At 40.0% G+C, this 27932-nt stretch overlaps 1 protein-coding gene across 2 annotated transcripts in view; it reads right to left on the reverse strand.

Annotated features, from left to right (window-relative positions):
- The window catches only part of itga1 (integrin, alpha 1), a 58522-nt gene extending 42575 nt beyond the window's left edge, over nucleotides 1-15947 (reverse strand). The window contains exon 1 of one of the 2 annotated variants that reach the window (XM_037752135.1): nucleotides 15685-15947. In XM_037752135.1, the coding sequence (XP_037608063.1) occupies nucleotides 15685-15730 (46 nt within the window). In that variant the 5' untranslated portion in view covers nucleotides 15731-15947. The remainder of the gene's footprint in view (nucleotides 1-15684) is intronic. The other variant, XM_037752134.1, reaches the window with a different exon arrangement.
- Nucleotides 15948-27932: the final 11985 nt, after the last annotated feature.

The following is a 27932-nucleotide window of genomic DNA, read 5'->3' on the forward strand; positions in this document are numbered from 1 at the left end:
TGCCGTTGTGAAGCCTCGAACTTGGCATTTTGGCCATCTTGGTTTTTTGCAACCAGAACTGACACGAGAGAAGTACAACTGAACGCTGAATAAGACATGTGCAGGCAACCAAAATGTTACAATTAACTTTCATGAACTGAAAGCACACTGTGAAAGGGTTAAAGTTCTAAAAACAAAAACCGGGACAACTCCCAGACCGGACAACGCCGTGGTAGCGACCTGTCAATCACAAGGTAAAAACGCCCTAAAACGTCCCCTGCTTTATGGTCTATTTGACTCTAAATGGAACCATAATTTACTAAATGACATCATGCTGTATTGAAGAAGACTTGAAACTAGCGATTGAGACCATAAACTCATGTTTACAATGTTTACTGAGGTAATAAATCAAGTGAGAAGTAGGCTCATTTTCTCATAGACTTCTATACAATCAGACTTCTTTTTGCAACCAGAGGAGTCGCCCCCTGCTGGCTATTAGAAAGAATGCAAGTTTAAGGCAGTTCAGCAATGGCTTCACTTTTCAGACCCAGAGGATGCCCACTGATTAGCACTAAACACAAATTACAGCTGAAGGATAATGTCACTAGTTCTGCAAGTAGTCATAAACCAAAGCACTGAAAAAATTCCCCAGATGATGGCGTTAGATGAAAAGGCAGGGGATCACTTATTCATTTATTACAATTCATTCTCTGGGGAACATTAATATCTGTATCAAATTTCATGGCAACCCATCCAATAGTTGTCGAGACATTTCACTCAAAACCACAAATGCCAGGAGATCACTTAGGTCAGTAGGATTCATCCTCTAGCTATCATGAATGTCTGTACAAAATTCTGTGACAATGGAAGTAGATGTTGAGATATTTCACTCAAGTAAAAAACGTTGACCTACTAGTGCTGCAAAATGAAAAGTCAAGGTATCAGTAGGTTTCATCCTGGGGGAACATGAACGTAATGTCATGGCAGTCTATCCAGTGGTTGCTGAGATATTTAAGAGACCGTGAACATGGGGCAAAAATCATCTCTTCAACTCTGCTCTCAATCCAATCTGCTTCCTCTCCTCCACCCCATTCATTAAATCAGTCTCTCATCCATCTCTCCCTCAAGAGCGTCATCCATCTCTCTACTATTTCCTCCCACCATTCATCTTCGTCCCAGCATCTCTCTGCTCCTCTCCTCATGCATTCTTTCATTCATTGACTGAACACCTCGGCTCGAGGGTGTCGGTTTCCACTCTCTGAAACTTCCAGATGTGTCCTCTGGAGCTCGGCTTCTTTCACTGGTGCAGAAAACATGCAGGCTTACAAGCGGAGACCCACGCATGACATCATCCCCCCAGACGGCTGTCAAAGCTTTCATCCCCCCTTAATAAATTCACTCTATACTGCAGGGGCGGTTGACACTGTCCTAACCATATCCCTCCAGCAGACACATACACATACTATGTCTGTTAAATCTGCTGATCATACACGGAGCAGCTGGGATGGGGGAGGGGGGGGGGCATCTGGGATAGATCAAACACCTCTGGAGGAACTAAAAATACACACACCCAAGGGTCAACAAATGACCTTCCTCCTGAATCAATAAGCAACATGCAAAAATAATCATGCTACGCCTCAAATCCTCTAAGCTTGTGGGTAAACTCTGTATTCCTATAACTCTTAAAACATCACTGCAGGTTTATTTTGCAAAGTCAGTGAAGACAAATAGAAACTTTTAAAAGAAAACAGAAACACAAATGAGAATCCAATGAACAGGAAAGAAGGAGTGTAGTTTGTCGTCACTTATCCTGCGCAAACAGAGAACAATTTCCTGAGTGTATGCAACAACTTTGACATAATAATAACCCTGTCTCATTTTTAAATAACATGCTCTGTATAATAAACAACATACACTACAACTGTAATACTCTAATTATAGTTTTACAAAGTGGCAGCACAATTTATTTGTGCTATGTTTAGTGTGCTTTTAATAAGTGATACTCAGGCTCTCAGCCAGACTCCCACTTACCAGACCAACACACATTGATCTACACTATCCACTTGTACTGCTAAAATTTTAATTAGTGTTAAAAGAACACACAAATTGTAGAGTGCTTCTAGCTCAGCTGGATCGATGCAATTAATTTATAGGAAAAACAAGTGAGAATTAGAATTTCTTAAGCCTTTTAGAAAGATGTTTGTTTAGTTTGGATCATAACGGCAGATTAATCTAATTGTTAGTTGTGGGATGTTTTTTATATACTCCACTTGCTAAACAAAGATTGAGAGGGAAAGGCAGCATACAATTATATGCTTAGAATCGCAACACAGTGTTATTTAAAGAGCCGACACAATGATTACACTCTAAAACTAATACAATATATACAATATGTGTTAATTATCAACTAAAAAAAAATACAGGTTTAGAAGAAGTGATATATGCTTTGAACAAGAGAGCTGTTATTCCCTTGAGCAGGTCTGAGCACAATTCATGACTATAGCTTGGCAACATTTATCTTGAAATGCTTAAAGTCTCTCTCTTATCTCTTTTATAAGCTCTCAGTCCAGCTGCACCCAAACATTCTTAACCCCCTGAGACCCGTGGCATCGCGGGCGATCCAGACCGACTTTACTATCTTTCAGAGGCTCGTAGAAGTAGATAGAGTGAAGAAACAGATATCATATGAAACTAAAAACCTGAGGAATCCATTGGTACAAACATTGCTGGGAAGCAGGCTGAATAACGCACCAAAGTTAGGCTAAATTTTGGCGAGGAAAAACTTTTCAAAGGGGTCCCTTGACCTCTGACCTCAGGATATGTGTATGAAATGAATGAAATACTCAGTTCTGATATATAAGTGAGGCTACTGTAGCTACGCTATCCTCTTCAGGAGCCGACATTGTTGTTTAGAACAAACAGTTCCCTCTCCGTGTCATCTCAAACACACCTGAGCCACACCCGCAGCTGCCAGTAGCTTCTCACAGGACGCTGATTGGTCCGTGATCTGGCATGCCGGACACAAACGCATTACTTGAAGCCTGACGAGATGGATTTTTGCGTGCAAGGTAAGAAAAAAATGCGGTCTACTGTGGATTGAAGCTCAAAGAAAAGAAAAAGAAACATTTTTTAAACACATCCACATTAGTAAATACACTGCCTCTCTCTGTCAGACACACAGATGTGTTCAAGGAGTGTCAGAACTCCCCTTGATGTTTTGTTTTTTCAAGGCTACTCAAGAGCCGTAATGAAAAACATCCCACAGGACTTCCTCAACCATTAATGTCAACTCTTTATCACAACCAAAGACCAAAAATCACCCGAGGCCACTTATAAAAATTGTCACATGAATGAGTTCTCCGTCACTATCAACTGTATTTCCTCTCTGCTGATGACTTTATTCTGCTCTTTCTCTCTTCACATGCACAATACTGAGCAAGTACATATTTTCTCACAGAGAGATGCAGCTTTTTTCATCCTGGAAATATGTTTCAAGATCAGGCCTAGAAGTTGCTACAGCATTAGGAAGAATTAAAGGTTTCATAAGCTTGTATATGCTGTATCTAAAATATCCCACAAAATGTTGTGAGTTTTGTGAAATTTTGCTATTGGTATGAACCCCGCATGTCCTCCTGTTGTTTTAGAAATGTCCAAAATATTTCTCTCTTTCTTGCAGGAGAAAAATTCAGAAGTCTTAAAACATCAACAGTAAATGTCAGGTCTGATGTCAAGTCATGGCTCTTTGACTCTGCGAGGCCGTCAACAAACCAACTCCAGTCGAGGTCTCTGGAGGATGTTAAAAGGCATCCACTAAAATGGAAGAATGTGTTTTTGATTCCTTCTTTTCGACAAGAGACGGTAAAAGAATATGTATGTACTGATCTTCACAGGATCTAATTTATTTATTCTTTATGTATTATATGTTATTCATGGTTGACAAAAGGGTTGTGGTCAATTCATGTTCAGAGATGGAAGATATTTGTTTTGCTCTCTTCCTTTCTATTGAATCACTGTTTTTCTCTGGCACCTCATCAAATAATAAGCAGGCCTGTATTTAATAGTGGTGCAACTGTTTGTACAGTCATTGAACGGTTTGTTTTTTTATGGTTCAGGTTTCAATCCCTAGTATATACATATATTCATGTCTGTTTTCTCTTCTTCTATTAAATGTTCCCGTGTCTGTCCTTCCCCCAGAAATAAACTATTCAATAAAAACTGGAATTTTTTTTTACTAATGGGGATATTTTCACAAATGTACAACTAAGGATGTCAGGATCAATTGTTTTTGCCGCAATTTCCAATATGAGTCATCTAATATTGATTATCTCATGACACATACTTCAGATCAATATCGTATTTTTCTTTTTCTTGACATTGAAGTCTACAGTATAGATCTCAAATATTAGTCTGATGTCATTATATGAGTCAGAGTGGTAGAAGAATAATCAGCCTCATTCTGACCTACAGCAGACTGTAACAGTGAAACATTACAAGCAGACACTGTTTTTCCCAGGAAACTTTAGTCTGGGAGAAGAGCATCATGACTAGCGTGGCCGTTCGAGTTGGCCTCTTGTCGGAGAGGTTAATGTGAAGATGTTGCCCCAGGCAGACGCCACAGCTCCACTGCTCCCTGTATGATGCCAGTTTGATGGATAGCTCTGGCCTGGGAGAGTAACAGGGGATGGGGGTGGAGGGCTGGACGGGCCTGGTGCACAGATGCAGCGTTGCTCTGGTTGCAAACACACACAGAAACACTGCAACACATACTCCCAGGATCTGAGGCTATCAGCACTTAGCAGGTAGAGCGAGTCCCAGAGGACTACAAGTATGTGTGTGCAAGTATTCCTTATGTGTTTCTTCTGGCAAGACGTTATGGGGTCTTGGTTGGCACACACTGGCAAAAACAAGGAAATTACTGGAGCCAGACCTAAATCCTGTTTTACAAAAAAAAACACTTTATCACAAACTACACCCAAAATAAAAGTTAACGCCAAGAAAAGAGAATTTTAACACGGGCTGTGCTGCAGTACAACGACAGTGACACTGTCCTCTTCAGACGTTCTCAGCAGTCAACAATGTCTTTTGTCTTTTAATACTGTTATTGTTCAATACTGCACAAAAAGGCTAAAGGAGGACTTGATGGTCGGGGTATAAACGGTGTGACTTGGGGCTCGCAGTTTGTGTTTGCGTCTTATACGGTCAGTTTTGTTACCATCCGTGGCAGCGACGCTGGTATTGTTTTCACCTTGTGAGTCTGTGTGTGTCTCATCATGGCAAAATGTGACGAGGCGACACCTACTGTAGCGGGAACTACGACAGAGGCGATTTTCAGGTACTTTGCCAAGTGTTTATATTTCTCTCTGTCTGTTTTGTGGACAGATTTTGTCACAACGAATGTGTCACAACCGTGCAAGATGCAGTCACAAAACTTACGAGGTGTGTAGTTGAGATCAAAGTAAAGGCCGAGTTCAAAGATGGGTGTTGTCCAAGCAAGAGCGCCAGAAGTAGGGGGGTAGGAAGTAGGGAAGGGGCCATTGGCGCCCCCACTTTACACCACTGTCCCGATTTGGCGTCGTGGCTGGTGTGATCCCATCGAAAGATCATCATGATCTCATCCCTGCTCGTCATATTTTGCCGCTTGGTTAGAAGTCCCCGACGTCAGGGGGCAGCCTTTTGTATAGTATCTTGATGCTGAAGGTTTGCGCGTGGTTAACATTGTAAAACAGTCACGGTTAATGTTGTAACACGTGGTTAACGTTGTGAAACCGGGCTAACGTTGTGAAACAGTGGCGGTTAGGTTTAGGTAACAAAACCACTTAGTTAGGGTGAGGAAAAAAAATCATGGGTTGGCTTAAACTAAGAAGACTTGTAACGTAACGTAAGCCACGGACGTAACGTCACGTGACTCAGTGGCGTAGCATCACGTGGCATAATATTGTCAGTAAAAATCACTGAACTTTTGGTTTCAGTTTTGGCGATTTAATGTCTCTGGTGTTCACAAAGTGCTCACAGAGAAATAATTTATTATGAGCATTGTTAATCAAGACCAATCAACAGAACATAGTTAGTTTGAACCGCAGCAACAAGTTAGGTGTGAAACCACCAGTGGTTGTCAACACCACACAACCACTTAACTATAGAGGTGGCAGATCAGAAGATGCTCATGAGTCACAACAGTCATGAAATGTTTTGGAGGCCCTGACAAACAACTAATTACGGCATGAAAACTTTTTGACCACTGTATATAAAATGAAGAAGCTGTGGAGATGACTAACCCTTTTCTCAAAAAACAGAAGCAGTGATTGTCCACTCTCTCTTTAACCTCTGCACTCTCACTCTTCTCCTTGTTTTTGCTCAAACTGGAGATAATGCAATCTCCTCCCACCACAAATTCTCTGAAATGGACCTCCCCTCCAACTCCCTAACGTCTCTCCCGACAACCTCCGTTACACTCTCCCTCCTTTGCCTCCCTGTCTGCCCTGCTGCCTCCTCCTCCGTCCTCCTCTTTGCCCCTGATGCCTCACAACAACTGTGTGGTGCCAGAGGTCACATGACCGAAACATACACAAACTATCTGTGGATATGCCAGCGCGGCAGACCGAAGAGATAGATATATAAACTCCTATAAACAACTGATAATTTGTATTTACAGAAAGATTATGCTACTGAGATAATGTTTGATAAAAGTGGTGCAGTCTATATATGCTTAATATTTTAGGACAATACATACTTACTATGACAAATATAAAGTAAATGTAGATCTGTTTCAGACAAATCTTTAAAAAGAGAGTTTGGGTTTTGAAGTGGGGTTGTATGAGGTACTTATCCATAGTCAGTGTATTACCTACAGTAGATGACGGTCGGCACACCTCCAGTTTGTAGAAGCAGACAGGAGTTACCGCACAGAAGCAAAGCAATGTACTGCTGTGGACGGGGCCGGCAGCAAAACTTATTTCCCTTTAATATTTCTTCAACGTGGAAACAATTATACCGTGTCTTAATGGGGTTAAGAGGATGCTCCTGAAAATGCTTAAACTGAAACACTCTGATGAAAAGTTGTGACAAGTGATGAAGTGTGAAACACATGCCGAATGCTTTTATGTGTTCAGTGTGTGTTTATACATGTGTGTGTCTGTGTGTGGCTTGACCTTCCTCAGAGGTTAAGACCTACGTAAGTTAAAACGACATGCAGCATCGCACCTTCACGGCCGTTTTGTTTATTTGAAGCTCTTTCATGATAGATATCAGTTTCTTTCCAGAGTGTGTGTATGTTGTTGGGTGAAGTTTGGAGATTATTCTGCACTTATCTCACTATAATGTTTATTTTTGAGTTTAGGGGCCACTTATAGGAAGATTAGGTTTTCAAACACTTCATGGAGATAGTCCCTGCTATTCAAATACAAATGGAACAGTTAACATCTGACAGAACATGTTAACGTCTTACACTCTCAACACGTTCAATACATCTCCTATAATTACCCCAGTTTTTCAAGAAAGAAAGAGAGAGGGAAAGCTAAACTGCCATTACCATAAGACTTGTTGAGATGGCTTCACATTCGTCATAGAGCAGAAAAAAGTTTGGCCCAAGCATCACCTTGGCAACCGCCGAGTTTCCTTTTATTTCTCTCTCACTTCCCCACGTCTGCAGCGATGGCAGCAGACAGAACATAATGACTCAATGATGACTCAGTTCTGTGGCAGAACCCAACCCTGGTGTGTGTTACTGACAGTCATCACTAATACAAGACGAAGGCGGCTACATCCACGCTAGCACCTCTGTAAGACTGTAATGCTCAATGTAAAGAAAACTGCTAAATAGATAAAAAAATATAATATAGATAAAATAGATAAAGTATTGGACAAAAAATATTATCATGGGATTACTGGTAGCACCAAACTGCAAGATAATCCATCCAACAGTTTTTTTTTTACTCTGAACCCCAAATAATCTGCTAGTGGCGCTAGAGGAAAAGTCAGGGGATCAACAAAATCAGGAGGATCCGTCCTCTGGGAACTATGAATGTGTCCATAAAATGTCATGGCAATCCACCGAGTGGAGATATTTCAGTTTGGACCAAATCGGTGGACTAACCGACCAACTGAGTAGAGCAATGTTGTTTGTTCAATGCCAATGTTTTAAGTCTGCCACTGAGTCCTTGGCAGGTTTTTTCCAAGAAATGTTAGCCTTCACTTGGTTGAGTTATCCCAGCTTTAACTGTTTTTGTAGGTAGAATTATGTAAACCTGCAAAGCTTCACATAAGACGAGGCTAACTTCTACTATGTCCATCTTTGTTTATCTGTCAGCACCTGCAAGATGACTGCAAGAAGGCCAGATGGGGTTGGCTTTGGAGAATGCACTGCTTCTGGTTTTGCTTTTAGGCAGAGGCAATGGATGTTTTTTTTATAGCACATTCAACCTGCAAGCAAGATCTTTAAAGATTCTATATACTGTGATGGAATATTTGATACACAAGTTAACTTAAAGGAAGGAAGAGGCCCCGGAGCTGATGATGTCTTACACAGAAGGTTTATTGAAGCTTGATCAAGGAACAATTGTCAGGTCTCCACATTGAGGTGCTCTCTGCCCTTCCTCCCTGGTGCTCAGTGTCTTACCCTTATCATGTTTTGATTTACTCCGTTCCTCTGGCATCTCTGACCCTGGTTGCCCTAGCGACTGGCTCTACGGTCCCCACTACAGACACAGCTGTACAGATAACGGCGGCTCCCCTAGACAGGACTCCCACCCAATAATGTCAACAGAGGGACACTCTGACAGACACTCTGACCTCCCGACCAAGAAGAGAGGAATTAATAGAAAATTCCATCACATATACAACATTCAGAATCACTAGATGTCGCACTAGAGTACCAGCATCTCAGACAACACAAATGGGCGTTCGCATAGTCTCTTTATAAACGTGGGGAGGGCCAACCGTTTCAAAGGGAGGGACTCACATGTAGAGCTGCAACGATTAATCGATTAATCAATTCGTTGTCAAGTATTAAGTTAATCGCCAACAATTGACTACTATGAGTCTTGTTTTAAGAAAAAAAAGTAAAAATTCTCTGATTCCAGCTTCCTAAATGTGAATATTTTCTGGTTTCTTTACTCCTCTATGACAGTAAACTGAATATCTTTGAGTTCTGCACAAAACAAGACATTTGAGAACATCATCTTGGACGTCATCTTTTGGCTTTGGGAAACACTGATTGACATTTTTCATCATTTTTCTGACATTTTATAGACAACAACTAATCGATTAATCAATAAAATAATCCACAGATTCGTCGACAATGAAAATAATTGTTAGTTGCAGCTCCACACACATGCACTAGGGGCATTTGGCGTTTTTATGTTTAAGTGGCAGCTTGAATGCATAAAATGCATATAAAAAAAAAAAAACAACGCCTCCGGTTCAATTCCAACTGGGGCCCTTTGTTGCATGTCATACCACTGTTTCTCTGTCTATCTCTCTGTCTCTCTCTCTCCCCATATCATCATATCACTACGGTAGGCTGTCCAATAAAACCATAGAAGGCCAAAAAATGATCTTTAAGAAAGCACTGCCAGTGATGCAAGGACTGCCGTTATAGAATACATCAGCTTTACCTTGAACATCTTTCACTTTGCAAATGCTAGTTTCATGGTTGCCACATGCTGCAGAGACAGCAGTTACACATCTGTCGCGTGTTGAGGCAGCGGAGTATGAAAGCGAGTCATGTGGGTGGCCTTTGTGGTTTCACAGGCTCGAGGGCGAATCTGTGAACTCTGTGACTATCACAACTCTTCAAGGAGATATATGCTGTTCCATTTTTGTTTATCCTCAGAAGGAAACTTCCTGTCAGATGTGCTTGACATCAGTCACCTCTGCATGCACCCAAGATGCACGAGCATGCCCTCCACTGAATGAGCTTCATGTGATGCTAAATGCATCAGTTGTACTATGTCAACCATGTCAAAATCACTCTAATAATTACAAATAAGTTGAGCTAAGAGAGTCTTTCTTGACTTTGAATGGAAGCTGAAATATGTGACAAGACCACCGAGAGTTCTTGTACAAGGCTGCAAATAATGATTCATTTCATTATCTCATTTATTCTATAAAATGCCAGATAATAGTGAATATTTTTAATGGTTTCAACCAATTTCCTACTTGCCTAAATGTAGCCATGATGTCCTTAATGCATCATTGTCATTTGTGTTTTCCACTAGCAAGTGCCAGTTGATGTTAACACAGTCTTTCTGTCATCACATGCCCTATCTTAATGTGTTTTGTGTTTGAAAGTCCTCATTTCTTTGAAGCCCCGGCTCTTACAAGTCAGGATAAAGAACCGTCTTCCTGTTTTCTTCCTATCTCGTCTTTGCCAAGACGGACAGGAAATGTTACAGGTGACTGTATCTCTGGTCTGTTTTGCTGTTTGACACCAAAGATCTGTGTCCTCTCCGTCTTTCAGCACTGTTTCCTCGTATTCAGGACGTCTGACCTCTCCTGACCTGAACTAACCTCTTTTCTGTTTTGATGGTATCCAAAGAAAGAATGTAGGTATAAACAATGCTGGCATAATCTCACTTTTTCCAGCAACAAAACATCAAACTTGGATGTTAAAATTCTACATGTAGCACCGATGTTACTGGATAATCCAGCAATGGCAATGAAATCATCTTTATTTATGTATTAATTGCAGTTGTTGGGTATTTAATATGCACTTACTGAACTGTCAAACAAAGTAGGGTCTGAAGAGCGCAGTTTTGGTTTGATGAATAAAGACAGATGGCTGAGATATCCCAAGTTTGTGAGCATGGAAAACTGCATTTTTCCAGTATCCAAGTAACAAACTGTTATCTCTGGTTGTTATTGGACTGTTTCAACTTGTTGGCTGCCATCAAAATATGGTTTTAAAAGTCTATTACAGTCCTAAACAGGAATGTAATTCCAAGACTGTTTAGGGACCCCAGTATGCAGAAATATTCAAATACACCATTTTAGAATAGGTGAAAACACGTTGTACTGCATGCAAAAAACGACATGGCTTTTGCCCCAAACTACATGTGATTATCATAAAGTGGGCATGTCTGTAAAGGGGAAACTCGTGGGTACCCATAGAACCCATTTTCAGCCACATATATTGAGGTGAGAGGTCAAGGGACCCCTTTGAAAATGTCTGTGCCAGTTTTTCCTCACCAAAATTTAGCCTAAATTTGCAGCGTTAGTCAGCAGTCTCGCACAACATAATATCGCAATACTCATGTGCACCAATATTTTCTTACACCCCTACTGTATGGTATCTTTATTAACACTTTATATATCTGACAGAGATTAAAGTGCTGAGAGAACACTGTGAACTAGAGTCTGTTTATCACAGTCTCAGATTGTCACACAGTCAGACTCGTAATGTAAACCATGAGGTAAGTGTTAGTTATGCACACATCCTCATTCCGAGGGGATGTGAAAACCTGCACCTTTACCACATCAGATATAGCACTAACCATAAACTGCCAGGCCAAGCATTTATGAGAAAAACAACGATGACAAATCTTGATCATATCTCAGCAAAGATGGAGTTTTGTGACAATGTTTTCTAGTTTTATTAAGCTCCAAAAGCATTTCTTCTTCTTCTTCTTCTTCTTCTTCTTCTTCTTCTTTATTTCATAGGCATTTTAATTTATTTCTGTCTATACATTTTATGTACTTATTATGTAATATTTATATAATTTTTGTCTATGTTTATAAAGTCACAATCAGATCTTAATTACATACCATTCCAGTGAATCTGTCTGCCGCTGCCAGCAGACAGTTTATGTCAAATTAGTGCTGATTGCTGCGACCGAGGGAGTGACCTGATCCAAATGATAGTGGAGATAGTAGAGGAGACATATTGCTAATGACGGAGATGGCCGGGTTCACTACTCAGGCTCATAAATTCAATTCAGAGCTTAATGTCTGAAGACCTTACAGCTTTCGATGAATGGACCATCTACTCTGGTCATCTACTGCAGCATCCCACACGCTCATGAAAATGTACAGAAGCGATAGATGTGAGAAACTGCAGGAGCCCTCGAATGAATGTTGAGGAATCTAAATCAGTTTGTGTTGGACTAATCCTCTGACCCTTCTCTCCATCTTTGTAGCAGACATAGATAAAAAGACCAAATGATTCCTTGAGAGAAAATAATCTGCAGATTAATATATAATGAAAATACTCCTACTTGCAGCCTTAATCGACAATAGCCCGGCCGCTTTTTGGTCTGTCACGCTAGCTTGTCGGTAAGACGTTAAATACGTTCCAAAGTTATGCTAAATTTTGGCATAGCCATTTCAGAGGGGTCCCTTGACCTCTGACCTCAGGATATTTGAATGAAAATGGGTTCTATGGGTACTCACGAGTCTCCCCTTTACAGACATGCCCACTTTATGATAATCACATGCAGTTTTATGAATGCAGTAAAAATGGGTTATTTTCACCTATTCTAAAATGATGCATTTAAATATTTCTGCATACTGGAGGTCTCTAAAGTCTTGAATTACATAAATTGGGTATGACTGTAAAGCTGAGACTCTTGTGGATCCAATGAGCCCAACTGTATTCATGTGTGATGATGTTAGTCTCCATAGTAGCCATTTTTTAAAAATGTATAAAATGACCTGTGGTGATCTCTAGGATAATCACAGCCTCATGAAACTTTACAGCAACAAACTAAAGACCTAGAGCATTCAGAGGAAGGATGGCTTTCCTATGTAAACTGACAATAAGGGGGTTTTTGAGCAGTTTACACAACAGAAGTGTTCGCCATCCAATCGCCGAAAAATGCAGTTCTTGCAGAAATTTCCAAATGTCAAAGGTTTTGGATCCCAAATAACAGCATGGCTTTTTCTACGGTGTTCCTCAAGGTCTTGGTGTCTTAATGTGGTATTTTGGAACAAATGACAAATGGTATCAACCTAAAAATTGCTGCAACAACCTATGAGACATAATATAGCATAGGGATGGAAATTCACTTCTATGTGACCGATACTGTTGACTTTTTATCTACCCCTGAACATCCTCCATTCCCCACCCTTACACCTCTAAAAAGAAAGGGGCAGGAATGGTAAATGGTTAATAAACCATTAATTGTTTCAGTCCTTTATCAAGAAAAATCTAATGTTCGCTAGTTCAAGCTTCTCAAATGTGAGGATTTTCTACCTTTTTCCTGTTTTATATCAGCGTGAACTAAACTTTTTGTAATGTTCGGCATTTCTTTTACAATTTTTGCTTGAAAAAAAACAAGTTTGCTTCTCATTAAGTCTATAAAATGTATGCAAAAACGTAGAAAAAAATGCCCATCACAGCTCCCCAGAGCCCAAGATGACGTCTTTGAATTGCTTGTTTTATCTGACATCATCTCTGATGACGCTTTTTCCTAACATTTTATAGACTAAATGATTAATCAATGAATCAAACCAAAACAACAGATTCATCAATAATGAAAATAATCATTAGTTGCAGCCCTAGTCTGGTGTTCATGCTAGTCACGTCCTTAGTAAGTTCAGTCACTCCGCTCTGACACATACTGATTGAAGCCAGATGCCCCTCTCCTCCTCTGCACTACCAAACTCAAACCACCTGTAGCTCCATCTCCGTTAGGAATTTATAGAGATTAAATGCTGCCACTACAATAACCACATGTGGGCCTCTGAAGCAGGCAAAGGCCGCTCCGATAGCACAACACGGGATCTGCCAGTATGGACTCAAACCAGGTAGCTTCCACCCCTGTGTAACCCAGGTCACTCCAACAGCTCTACTCAGAGTGTGCAGGATGGGACATGAGAGACAACAAGTAAACCTGACTTTCTTAATGTAATAGTAATGATTTACGATGTGAGCATCTCTCTCCACACACACACATCTATCTCCATCCCCATCTCTAACTCAATTCTCTAATGAACATCACAAGCCAGCATCACATGTAAGCGCAGGAATCTGAGAATCAAAGAGAGACATGCACTGTTTACTTTTTTTGCTCTCTCTGTTTTTCTCTCCTTCAAACTCAGAGGGGTGGTTCGCTCAACTTTTTACCGGGACTTTCCATCATGTTTGAACTACTTGGTACATGACCCAGAAGTTAATTCACCACTGCTGCTGCTCTGGAGCTGAACCTGAGAGCTTCTGCATCACCTGTGGGACTCCATAACACCAACACAGATATCCACATTAGAGCCTCGCAGCCTCTCAAAGCTGGTGTTCATTTCACCTTTTCACCTTCTAAGAATTCAAATCTAATTATCAGTGATGATTTGTGAAAATACCCACTCCATATCCATCCAAAGATTCATTTAAGGGTTTGCTTGTTTTGCAAATTTCACATGACTCATGTCTTGCGAAAAATTTCTGCAGAAACATGACGAAAAATACATGACACTGCAGAGATGTTTTCCCTGAAGTAACACAGCTTACTTTCCCAGGAAGTCTTCACACTGGTGGTGAGCCAACACTGGCATGCATGCGTAACATTCAATTACAGCGCCATATACAGTAATTTGACTGACTGTAATGTCTTCACTATATGAGTGAAAGCCATGCTTGTGCTGCACGTAGAAACAATGAAGTGCTCTGCAGTTTCCCCCCTCAGTCAGAATACATAACCATCATCATCATCATCATCATCTTTATTATTATTCATATTATTAATATATATGTGTATGTGTATATACTGTATTATATATATATTTTACTCATTTATTTTCTTTTTGTTTTGTTTTTGTTCCCCCTATGCTCTACACATACAAGGAAGGATGTCTGTATGTGTTTAAGAGTAGATATATGTCATATATGACCATCTAGCCTCATTCAATGCCAAACACACACCCATTATCCACATCACACACACACACTAGCACACACACTTTCTTTAACCTGCTTTTATCCCCTTGTGTTGTTTTTGTTTTGTTTTGTTTTTTTTACTTTGTTATTTGTCTTTCTCTGTATAATATATGTTGGTCTTTTTTATATATGTCCCTGCACGTCTTCACTTGTTTTGTAATCACTTTATAACACAATGAAAAAAATAAAAAATAATAGTAATAATAATAAAACCTACATACTTCAAAAATAAGTATGTATTATGTAATGCACTGTCAGTGTTATATTATTGTATTATTATTACGTCTGATTTTAATATTGTAGCTGGTGGAGGTGCTATTTATAAAGTGGTAGTTTAATCTATAATGCATTATGTGTTCTCAGTTTATGTTTAGTATGTAATCTCTTAATCTTCAAAGTAACTATATGTAATAATAAATAATAAATGTAGTGGAGTGAAAAGTACAGTATTTATCTCTGACCTCTAATCTTCCTGCAGCAGTCAGACTCCTGCACATGTCTTCACTTGTTTTGTAATCACTTTATAACACAATAATAAAAAAAAAAGAAAAGAATAAATAACATCTGCATGGGCGATCCGGACGGAAAGTATTTATGGACACTTTTACGAGGACACTGTGGTGGTGCCACCACCTTTTTAACGGGCGCGCACGCACAATGTGAGTGACACACCTAACCTAATGGATGCTTTTAGTGGTCAATTATGCAGACTGCATGATCTAAACGCTGCTGTCTCCAGCGTGTGCGTAAAAGACGCGCTTGGAGACGCGCTTGGAGACGCGCAGGAAAAACGCGCTCATTATTTCATCTCGCGATCAGAAACAAATTCCTTTTTTACTCACCAACAACTGCTGCTGTTGTCAAAGTGAAACGACTTATCCCGAGCATCCCGATAGATACACACACTACAGATGTCCTGTTAGCTTCAGTTATTCCACGGACTTTTCTCCCTCGTGTTCAGATAGACTAAATCACTAAATGGTTAACATTTCCTGCGTTGCAGCATCCACAGTTTGACTGTCTGAGGTCTCGTTTCAAACTGAATGAGCTCTGGATGATGAGCTCTGTTCCATTGCGTGTCGCCTCTGCTGAGCAGACAGAGGAGGAGGAGGAGGAGGAGGAGGAGGAAGGAGGGTGGGAGCGTCGTAAGGAGTTCACTCATGCACAGTCAGGACCTTATAAGCTTGGTCTGCCAGTTCATGGGAAAATCTTACCAGTCAAGTAACAGCAGTGCAGAGATGTCTAACTTTGTCAGGCATTAAACAGAATCCAGTCTGTGACAGCTGATCCTTCACTTGAAATTGCTCTTTATAGATCTATTATAATAGCATGTTATAATCAGAGAATGTTTTGGGGTAAAAGTTCATCACACATCTGGTGTGAAAATGAGTTAATCATAATCATAAACACATTATTTACAATTTAAACTGAATAACAGGGAAACTCAAAGTGAAAACCTGTGAATGCCAGTGGACAAACTTTCCAACATTGTTGGTTTTGCTTTAAGATAACATTAATAACATTGCTCTTATGCCCTTTTGGCTCTCCACCCTCCGTATAATTTCCCAGGGGTCCACTCTGGTTTACCAGCTGTGGGTTTGTGTTGAAAGTCGGGGCCACTACACTGTATTATAAAGAAAGTCTGAAGCCTTACCATCTGTTAACAGCACGTGAAAGATGTTTTTCATCTGTCAGTTGAATAATCTAATCCAAATGGTTCCCATCACTGTATACGGTACGGTACGTACAATAAATACAGTACATTATGTCATGCACAACTAGATATACATTCCAAAAATCTATAAAAAACGAATAAACATTGTTAAATTCTTTTTTATTCTTTTTTCCTGATGCGTGTGATTGTTGTGGCATCTCGCAACTGTTGTTGCAGGAAGTCAGAACAACATACCGTAGATTTCAGAGCTGATGATTGGCTACTGTTAACATGCACACAATTAACTACAACAAATTCGTATTTTCTGAAATGTTGTTGGCACCTTTACGTGGCACAAAAACAAATATCAAAATCAGGTTTTTGGGATGAAAGAAACAAACGTGAGTGATACATTTACTCAGCTGCTAGTCTTCAGCCAGTAGCTCAGTTCTTGTACTGGTGTGAACGAGACATTCAGGCCTCCTAGTTCAGCCCCTGATGATTTATATCGTTATAAAAAGTGCCGGGTTACAAATAGTCTGAAAAGTGGTGCCAATTCCAGGGACCCACAGCTGGAGAGATTATCACAGGATTATTATAGGAAGGGTGGTGGACAAAACTCGTTCAGAGGGGGTCAGATCTCCCTGATTACAACCAATGACACAATGTTATCCTGTACAGTAACAGTTTCAGAGCCGGAGGTTCACTTAAAAACGATACCCTGAGCAGTATTTCCACAGTCCTTTCCATCATCCTGTAACAGAGCTGTACAATTATCTGAAGCTTGGCAATTTTGCACTAGTTTGGTGTTATTAGAATCATCTGGAAATAGTCCGCAAGTAGAGCATACAAATCCACTGATGACAGGTTTACAGCACATCAAATTACTAGGCAGAAAAACGCTGGTACTGTATCAAACTCCCATGTGGTACTTACAAGTAGAAAACCACATCGTCACACCCTAAAATCCACCAGTATTTACCTCGCAAACGCCTACTGACACCTTAGCAATCACTGGTTATAAATAGCCGACCATTTCAGAAAAACTTTGCCAAATCTACCCGGAGAATTTCTACAACAGCTACCATTACAACCCTCTGTCAGCCAATGGAGGAAAAACGTACGTACATCAGAAAAACTCTTCAAAAGGTGCTGGATGTAGATATTCTAGATTATTTTGTTGTTATTGTTATTTTCGTCTGACTGTTGATCATCGCTGTTTTACATTACAATTGTTGTCACCTGTGAGTAATGATTATTTCCTTGTTTTCTGAATATACACACATGGTTGCCTCGTGCTTTTCTGTTGATAATCGCCATCATTTTGAGATACGTATAGATATGATGTGATGTTTAGTGAGTGCATGCTATGCACGCAGTGAATAAAAAACAAAAAGTCTTCCACATTACACAACAACATACATCATCTGTCCACGCCCCCTTGAACAATACATAGAAATGTTTTCTGATCTGACGAACCGGTCATCAGGACAACATGCCTTCAAAAAACGTTACAAATCACTATTGAAAAATAAATCTGTTTTATAATATGCCAAGCTTAAGGTTTGGTTGGGTTTAGGCACAAAAATGTCTTGGTTACATTTAAGGAAAGATCATGGTTGAAAATAACTACTTTGTTAAGGTTAGGGGATTTTCTGTCTCATGGTTACAATAATAAACATGTGGTTATGGAAAAATCAGAGTCATTCTAGTTTCAAGTCTTCTTCAATACAGCATGATGTTCATTTAGTAAATTATGGTCCTGTTTAGAGTCAAATAGACCATAAAGCAGGGTATGCTTTAGGGCGTGGTTACCTTGTGATTGACAGGTCGCTACCACGGCGTTGTCCGGTCTGAGGGTTGTCCGTGTTTTCGTCTTACAACTTTAACCCTTTCACAGTGTGTTTTCAGTTCATCAAAGTTAATTGTAACATTTTGGTCGCCTAAAAATGTCTTATTAAGCGTTTGTTTGTACTTAGCTCCACCCTCTTGTGTCACTTCTGGTTGCAAAAAAAACAATATGGTGGAGCAAGTACAAAACGGCAGTCCACAAACCAATGGGTGATATTACGGTGACTACGTCCACCTCTTATATACAGTCTATGGTTGGAAACAAAAAAACGAACAGCAGTCTCCCGTGTTAAAATACCATGTTTTGTTGATCCATCTATCCTTCCAGGCCACCTCTTACACAGACTTTGTTGCTCTATATATTATACATTATATATATATCACATATTATTTACACCATTAAAGGGCTTTGTCACTTGAACGTAATCATATGTTGCTGGAACAACGGTTTCTTTCATTCTCATTGAGGACAGTTTCATAAAACATGAATAAAACATCATTGTGGAAGGAAAGAACATAATGCAGATTTTACTTTTTTTGCCATAAATAATCCATCCACTGGTGTGAACATCTACTGCAACACCCTAGCGATCACTTAGCAACCACCATCCAGACACTCCAATTTCAGAGACTGCCTTGAGCACACTTACTCCTAATGTCTCGTACTATTGTCTGCTTTTGGTTTTCCTTTTTTGAATTCACTTTTGATATTCTGTTGCTCCATGAACATTTCTTTTGTATTAGTTCCTTGCAACATTAGACAACACACACATACCTGCATGAGTGCATCCACTTCTTCTTCAATCACTGAGTAGCAACACCACCGATATCCTTCTCCATTTCTGTGTGTAAATATTATGAATGTCACACACACAAAGAATTACAAACATGAAGATCATTTCATCAGCTAGCATGCAGAATGAGTTATTTACTTTACATACAGTATATCCTGTTATAACCTTCCTCATTCTATAACTATGCACGCTTTAATTGTAAACAAAGACACACATGTGTATCAGACAGGATCTCAGGAACTCCCTGTGAATGAGACAGTTTACAGGAGACCTTCCTGTCTTCAGCCCCGCAGATATCTGACTGAGACGCAGGAAGACTCTGATTAGTTTCCCCACCCATCTCCCCCTTTCCTCATCCTCTCACACACCTCGGCTCACTCACATGCTTGTTTTTTCCTCGTAACAACGTATAGAGAGTATAGTAACGGTACTCCATGTTTTCAGTTTTTTTGACCTCTACACCGTTTCCTCCGTCCCGTGTCTTTCATCCTGACATGCTATATTCCTCTACTAGCCATGGAAGTCTATTCTAATGTGTTTTTCTTCTCTCTACCTCTTTAACTGTCTGTATACATGCAAACAGGAAGACAGCATTAGGAGCGTACAAGATACAAGGCAGTCAGAGTCGCCAATGAATCATCTTCATTCAATTTCACAAATACTTTCTTTAACCAGAAAACATTCATATTCTCCTAGTCATTGTAGCTTCACTGAGCTGCTTTTTGTGGTGTAAGGCACTTTAGTAACGAAGACAAATGTATCCCAGGCTCAGTAAATCCCTTTAAGTGAAGGAAATTGGCTTGATTCATACAGTCTGACAGACAATATATATTTACAGACTGAGTCAATCATTGGGTTGTGCTAAAGCCGAGCGGTAGACCCTCCCTGCCCAATAACAACCATCCATCCCCCCTCCAGTGAAAGCTATTTACAGTGAGCATCTCAGGAATCTGTAATGTACACAAGAGGATGGTGCTTGTGCGTAAAGGTAATGACAGCTCACAGTAAACATATACTATGTATGGTATTCTCTCTTATTGCATTGAATTCTCGTTCGATACCTGGAAATTTGAGACTATATTTAACTAATATCTGTCAGCACAAATTAACCTTTACAGGGATAGTTTGGGTGATTTGAAGAGGGGTTGTATGAGGTACTTATCCATAGTCAGTGTATTACCTACAGTAGAAGGCGGTCGGCACGACCCCAGTTTGGAGAAACAGACGGGAGTTATCGCACAGAACGAAAGCAATATCGTATTTTAGTCACCCAAAGGAAAGGCCCACCTGAAAAATATCAATATCAGTTTAGGTGTACGCTATATTTAGATTATTTTCACCGCTTTACCTTTCCTGTCAGACAGCCCATTCTGACGGGGAACTGAAGCCATTGTATCCATCTATGTTCTCGCCAAAGCCACCAGACTCCATTGAAAAAAAATGTAATTTTACCTCGCAGAACACAGGCGTTGCTGTTCTACCGCTGCCTCGATCGGTTTGTTTATTTGTGTTATTGTGTGACTTTGGTTAGTTCGTTTTCACCAACTCCCGTCTGCTGCAAGGTAAAATTACTATTTTTTTCAATGGAGTCTGGCTGCTTTGCTGACGGAATAGATAACGGCTTCAGTTACCCATCTCAAACAGACTGTATAGCTGTCTCACCGAACTATCCTTTTAAAGGAGCACTCGAGGGATTTACTTCTATGAAATCGAGGGAGACAAGAGACAGATTAAAGCTGCACTTATAAATATTATTATATTAACAATAAATCTAATGATAATGTGGTTTGAGTAATGTGTATGCTGCTGGATGTGTGAATAGGCAGCTGTTTGCTAACGTTTACCACAACAGCTTAAGAAGGTGATGTCTATGCAGTGTTGACAGCTTGCTCTGCTGCCTCTAAGTGGCCAAAACAATCTATTAATACAGCTTTAAAAAAGGTAAAAATCTAAGCAGCAGAAGGTGAAATGTCCTGATTATAGTCCATAATGTAAATCTTCAGAAACCCTGCATCCCATATTTCCTATAACTCAACCAATAATCTTTTCGTTAGACCCTTCCTGTGTGATAAATGCTCATGTCTGTTATACTTCAAAAGGCCAGTTTGTAGCACGGGTTTTCTGTTATGAATTTCAAACTCAAGCTGAGATAACCCTGATAACTCCCTCAGGCGCTGTTTTCACAGACTTGACAAAGCCGCTACAGAGCCACCGAACACATACCTCTGTTTCCACAGGCTTCACATGACAAGTAAACTGACTTTTGTGTGGAAAATCGGCAGAGTTCCCCTTTAAAGAACCTTCTTACACCTCCAAGAGCTTAATTGATGTTGTTTGGTCGCAGTTCATTCATCTTCCTGGACGGACACATTTTTACTAATCCGACCCGATTTTGATTTACTGAGTAGACGGTATTCGATGAAATAATTTAAATGTGTGGACAATCATAGTATCCATACAACAAATACAGCAGCTCATTGCTATATAAGGACACGTTGGCTCTATCTTGTTGTAAAGTATGACTCAATCTGACTTTTGCTTCTGTTTTTTAATCTCCAACTAACAGCGAATGAATGTGTAAGATAAGGCTACTTTGTCATGGTCGCGCTGCATTGGCTGTGGAGCCCGGTTGGCGTTAGCAGTACGGGTGGTTGCTTGCAAGCGTGACTTAGCAATACCACTGGGGATGAACTTCAGGGAAAAAAGAACTGTCAGCTCAGTGTGAAAGAAAGCAGATCCATCCTCACTGATTCCTCTTTGATGAGAACAGCATTTGACTTATGTTTTGTATTCTAACATTAACCAGACCAAGGAGAGCGAGTTTAAACCCCCACCCTATGGTCCTTACTCTTTCTTGGTCACGATTCTTTCTTTTATTTATTCTTTTATACGAATGATGTGACTATAAGAAATGTTTGGGCTGCTGTCAACAAACAGGAAATGCCTCAGATCAGATTTAAACTCTACACTACCACAGCAACAAAAATGTAGCCACAATGTTTATCTAAAGATATCAAGATTTGGAATAGATTGATTGATTATTTTTTTTTTCTTCTTTTTTTATTGGAGTATTAGAGTACTAAGTCAAGAAAGTTAGTGCAAGGCATGTGTTACTGGTCAAGAAATGCTCAAATAGCAAGTTAAAGCTGGTCAATCTCTTTCTTCTTAGTTCCCAATTGATGCCTGCATGGGAGCATGTGAGAAGAAATTAGCACACTATCTTCAAAGACAACCTTCAGTCCTCCCCTGGGCAGGAGAAAATAAAAATCTGACACATGTGGACAGCAATTAGAGATCTCTTCAGTCTCCTCTTCTCCGTGTTGCTGACAGGACCTGGAGCTTCACTTCAGTCAGCAGAGGGCCGGCACAGGGTCCCGACCTTTTGACTCCGTCAACAGTGAGTCAGAGTGTCGGTTACAGCCTGGCCACTGGCTCACTGCCTCCCACAGACACACTGGACACCTCTGCCCTCCATAACAACAGTGGTGAATCCTTAATCTCTGCTGAGTATAATCATGCAGAACACTGAACCTATGCGTTTGCATATTTCAGCCCTCTATAATGCCATATAATAAACTAACACGCACCCCTGCATCAAGGATGGTGAACATGGTAAACAATTTACCTGTTGGCTGCAAGTAATGATTATTTTCATTGTCAATTAATCTGTTGACTATTTTCTTGATTAACCAATTAGTTTTTAGGTCTATAAAATGTCAGAAAATTATGAAAATGTGTGTTTCCCAAAGCCCAAGATGACGTCCTCTAAAGATATTCAGTTTACTGTCAAAGGGGAGTAAAGAAAACAGAAAATATTCACATTTAAGCAACTGGATCAGAGAATGTTTTTCTTAAAAAAATTACTCAAACTGATTAATCAATTATCAAAATAGTTGCCGATTAATTTAATAGTTGACAACTAATCGATAAATCGTTGCAGCTCTACATCTTAGTATGCTGTCGTTAGCATTTAGCTCAAAGCAAGACTGTGTCTATGCCTTACAGAGCCGCTAACAGGACTGTAGACTCTGGTTTCTTCCTGCGTCCTCTGACAACACTAAGCAGCATTGTTGTGGAGGTCAAAAGCGGGGAGCCATTATGTTTCTGGGTATTGCAACCCAGAAACAATGAAAGGAATGTGATTTCTGTCAAAGTTTGTCCCTAGACCTTGGTGTCAGTATACAGGAAGTTTGGTGGGCCTTTGCTCGGTAATGACGACAGGACTGCAGCCGTTCCCTGAAAGCAGTTTCACACCAATTTTCCTTTCAAAAAGTTACAGCTTGTAACCTTTGAACTGCTATAATGGCTTTTCTCTTTTGTCCCTGCGCACAACATGCACACATGTATATCAACAGGCATGTACACATGCACAGTTGTTCCCAACATGTGGCATCGCATTCTTGGCGTGTCACACATGGCTATTGTGATTGGAGGATATCGTATTCTGCTCGCATTGCAGTAATTTCCTGGCGTGACATCTGACATGACAGCGTGGCAGACGCGGGAGGAGACGTGAGTGGGGGTGGTCGTGCAAACTTGATTCCTAAAGTTATGTTCACAATTTAGCACAAGAAAGAGTTCTGCATGCTCCAGTTTTTTTTAATTTGAACCTCCCGCAGTCGATGACCTTTCAAGAAGTAGACAGTAGTCCACTGTGGTCCACCCACCACCTTTCTGAACTTGTCACGATTTATGAAATGGAGACAAAGCTCAATCTCTGTTTCAGAGACCACACAAAGAATTCAGTATGATGGCAAAACATCACATGTCCGGGACGTTGCACAAACGCCACAGCAGAAGCAAAATCTTTTTCATGGAAGACATTTTGACATGTCACAGTAGGAAAAGCAGCAGGTGTAACTAATACAAATATTGCTTCAGTTTCAGGGTCCTCATATTGTGCATGCCGGCTCACTGTCGCACCATCACTTGAATAAAACAGAGCCATCATTAATGTTATAAGTAACACTGTTGCTTTTCCTAGTCCATGCCTGTTTTATGACTTATTTACTGTAATTTAAGAACAGCTCAGTTGGTACCCTGTGGCAGCTCACCAACTTACAGTGAGACAGAGATGGCGATTAAAAGATAGAAAGAAAGTTTCATAGCGATGAAGCTAGATGCCAGAGTGAGCGAGTTGAATTTTATGCAGCATAAATGGTCAACAAGGAGCTGGCAGTAACAGAGTGAGAAGTTGTAGATGGTTTATACCAACCATATAAACCCCTGATATTACAAGCCTTCACCAGATGTTAACTTTGTTTCCGCAGTACTTACATGCCCATATGTACACTGAAATAGTTACTGGTCACTGTCATTGTTCCTCCTCTTTATTCTGGCGGTTAAGAAATCCAGCTGAGCGATTCCAATATAAGAGATGGGGGACAAAGACTGAACTGATGTCCTGTGTACAAATAGAAAACTAATAGTGTGAGTTAGATAAATCAAATGGGTATTTCCCGAAGTCACAGCCTTTTGAGTACAAAATTCCCCACTTGTGTTCCCGCCAGTCTTCCTTGCTGAGCTGCGGTGCAGGGATAGTAACACAAGACGGGAATTTCACAATAAAAAGGACATAACTTTGCAACTTGATTTGACTATAACCCAGACTACTGACGGCTTGTATTAGCTTTAGTTGAACTTTAAAATATATTTCTACACAGCACCAGGACTGTGGAGTTAGTCTTACATTGGAGTCATGTCTAGAGGGGACAATATGGACAAGATGAAAGATTACAGCGACCAATAACTCTTGAAATCTACATGGGCATGTACAATAGGTACTGTTTTAAAACAGACAAGTTTCTGTTCACCCTTCGGACACAGCAACTTCCAGACCAAACAAATAATATTATTTACCTGATCACACAGCTCCTGGTAATAATCCACTGGCTCCGATATCATCTGAAAAATAAAGAAATGCATTATCTTTTTTGTGGGTAGCAGAATTACACAGTATGTATAAAATGCAATATCATAGAGTAACATGCAGCAGCCTACTTTCTTGTCACCCAACAGTAAGTTTGTGGTATTTTCCCTCATATGGTTTCAGTGTAATATTATAGTGACTGTTTAAATTGTATAAGGCATGCTCCTGACTTTTATTACATCTCCGTTTGCCAGCTCAGTCTGTCCATCTGATCCAAATAACAAGGGACGAGATTTGTTTACCAGTTGGCTGTCACAGGTGGTAGAGCTGAGCACTGTCAGCGAAATAGTCATAACATCAGGAACACTACACCATATGTAGCGGTAAAGAAGTGTGGACAGGAGATTCTGTTACTGTCTGAGTGAAACAATCTGCAGTTTACGATGATTAAACTAGAGCCCGAGGGGTTTTAACTGTATTTACCTTTTGTTGATGAATACCTGCGTCATAACTTTAAGGAAGTTAACATTTGACAGATTTAGTTTTGGTCGTGTTGACAGGTCTCCTGTGGTGAATATGAATTCAGGGGCTGAGAAGGGCACAAGTGCTCCAGTTCAGGCCTTAGTGGGGGTCGAATCTCCTCAGGTATACGCTACTCAGTGGGAGTATCATGCATGTGTGTGCTCATGTGCGTTTGACCCCTCTGTGCTCTATCTCCCCTTGAGTAACCAGATGATGATTAGGATCATAAGGTCTCCATGCCTCCTCATCATGTTCACTTTGACTTTTTCAACCACAAATCCCATTTTTTGGGGGGGGGTGAACATCGGTTGGCCTCTGACCACAACTGGTGAACACCACAAGAAGTCATCTGGTCAGGATTATTAGCTTGTACTGGCTAAACCTGCAGTGAACCAGGGTATTTTTTAACACTTGAGGCACTTTTACGTCGTTTTCAGTGGTGGAAGAAGTATTCGGATCTTTTACTTCATTAAAAGTAGCAATACCCTACAGGGAAGTATTACCAGGAAACTGAACTTGAAGTATCACAAGTAAAATGATTTCTTATGCAGACAAACAGGCCTTATGTTCTATCTTGTTATATATAATAGTATTAAATGATTGTTGCTGATGCATTAATGTGAGCATTTTATTCTTGTAGTTGTTCAAGCTGGAGATAATGGCTTCGTCCAAAGTTGCATACTGTGATACATACTCAATATGTGAACTATCGTTCAACATACTTTTGTGTGAATAAACAGTAGTATGTATCTCTTCGGACGCACTGAGCAGTAATTTACGTCGTCACTTCCTGAGAGCCTTTTTGCAGGTTGGAGATGTGTGACCATGGTAACCCGTGCTGACCTCATGTGACCAAAATGACGGTTTGTGATAATCAAAGTGTAGCAAAGTGAAATATTATACTTACAGTTAAAATGAAGCATTATTGATGTTACAGAGCTGTCTGGGGATATTTATGCCACCGTAGTGTCCAGCGTTGCATATTGTAATATTTCACCGGAAATAGTATGCGTATAATTTGTGTACTATTGGTTCCATACTAAGGTTTCGGATATACTAAAATATCTCACATACTGTTTTAGCGTACTAAATAGAATATTAGTATGGAATTTCAGACGCAACCAATATAACTACATTATATAATGTTGTGTGGATGTGTCACATTTCATAAAGAGATAAAATGTTATCTTAATCTGAAAAGGAACTAGTAACTAGGGCTGGGCAATATGACAATATATATCGTTAAACGATATAAAAATGTCTATCGCATGTAATTTTCTATATCGTTTCTAACGCGATGTAGGCTAGGTCTATATTTATTTATTTTTTCTCTTTAATTTCATTTAAAACTGTTCTGTTCATTTTGCACTCAAGTTCTTAAAATGAGAAAATACTCAGTACTTTTCATTTGTCGAGTATTTAATTATCTATTGAATTACCAGAAAACAAGCTATATCGTGATATATATCATCACATCGAGATATTAAATAATGACCTATAATGTGATAGAAGATTTTGGCCATATCGCCCAGCCCTTCTAGTAACTATACAGTAGCTGTCGTATAAATGCAGTGCAGTATATTTCCCTCTGAAATGTAGAGGAGTAGAAGTATAAAGAAGCAAAAAATGAAGAACAAGTACCCTCAAAATACAGTTCTTGAGTAAATGTATTTAGTTACTTCCAACCACTGGTTGTTTTACCTTAAACTGAGCAGAGATCTCTCGACTACTCCATCACTTCTGCTGAGTAAATAAACCACTATGAGGTCAGCAGTGCTGCCGGCTCATCAGCTGGTCCAGGACTCTAACCTGAGGTCTCCTCACTGAATAATGTTGGTCATCTGTTAAGTCAGTGTTGATTTTATCACACTAACAATGGAAGGTTCTACTTAATGTTCACGTTAATGGATGGCTGCATACTGTAGATGTGTGTATACGTGCAAGTATAAACGAGGTCACACGTGTGTGTCTGTGCTGTATGTGTGTGTAGAGTTTCTTACAGCTGGGTTTCAGATCCTCAGGAGGGGTCCCATTGTTAAAGACTTCCTGCAGAAATCTACCAGGGAGAGCAGAGGAAAGGGAGGATCACACAAATCTGGAGGCAAAAGAGAAAAAGGAACATTTGAATTTTTTGGTCGCAAAACTCATGATGACTACTATGAAAGTTTTGAAAGAGGAAACAACTCATCCTTCGAAAGAAATTCATAAGCAACAGAAACAAGGCAGTGGAAATAAGTTGTTGACATATCATCATCACATTTTAAGTTGATGTAGTGAACTTTGTAGACAACAGTTTCTTATTTACACATCTGGCAGTTACAGAGCAACAAAAGGCCTAAAGGCTCCACTATGTTCACCAGCTAACTGTGTTTGTCTGTGATTTGGTGCTGAGCAGGTAGT

The sequence above is a fragment of the Sebastes umbrosus genome, chromosome 19 (assembly GCF_015220745.1).
Source record: "Sebastes umbrosus isolate fSebUmb1 chromosome 19, fSebUmb1.pri, whole genome shotgun sequence".
NCBI classification, from domain to species: Eukaryota; Metazoa; Chordata; class Actinopteri; order Perciformes; family Sebastidae; genus Sebastes; species Sebastes umbrosus.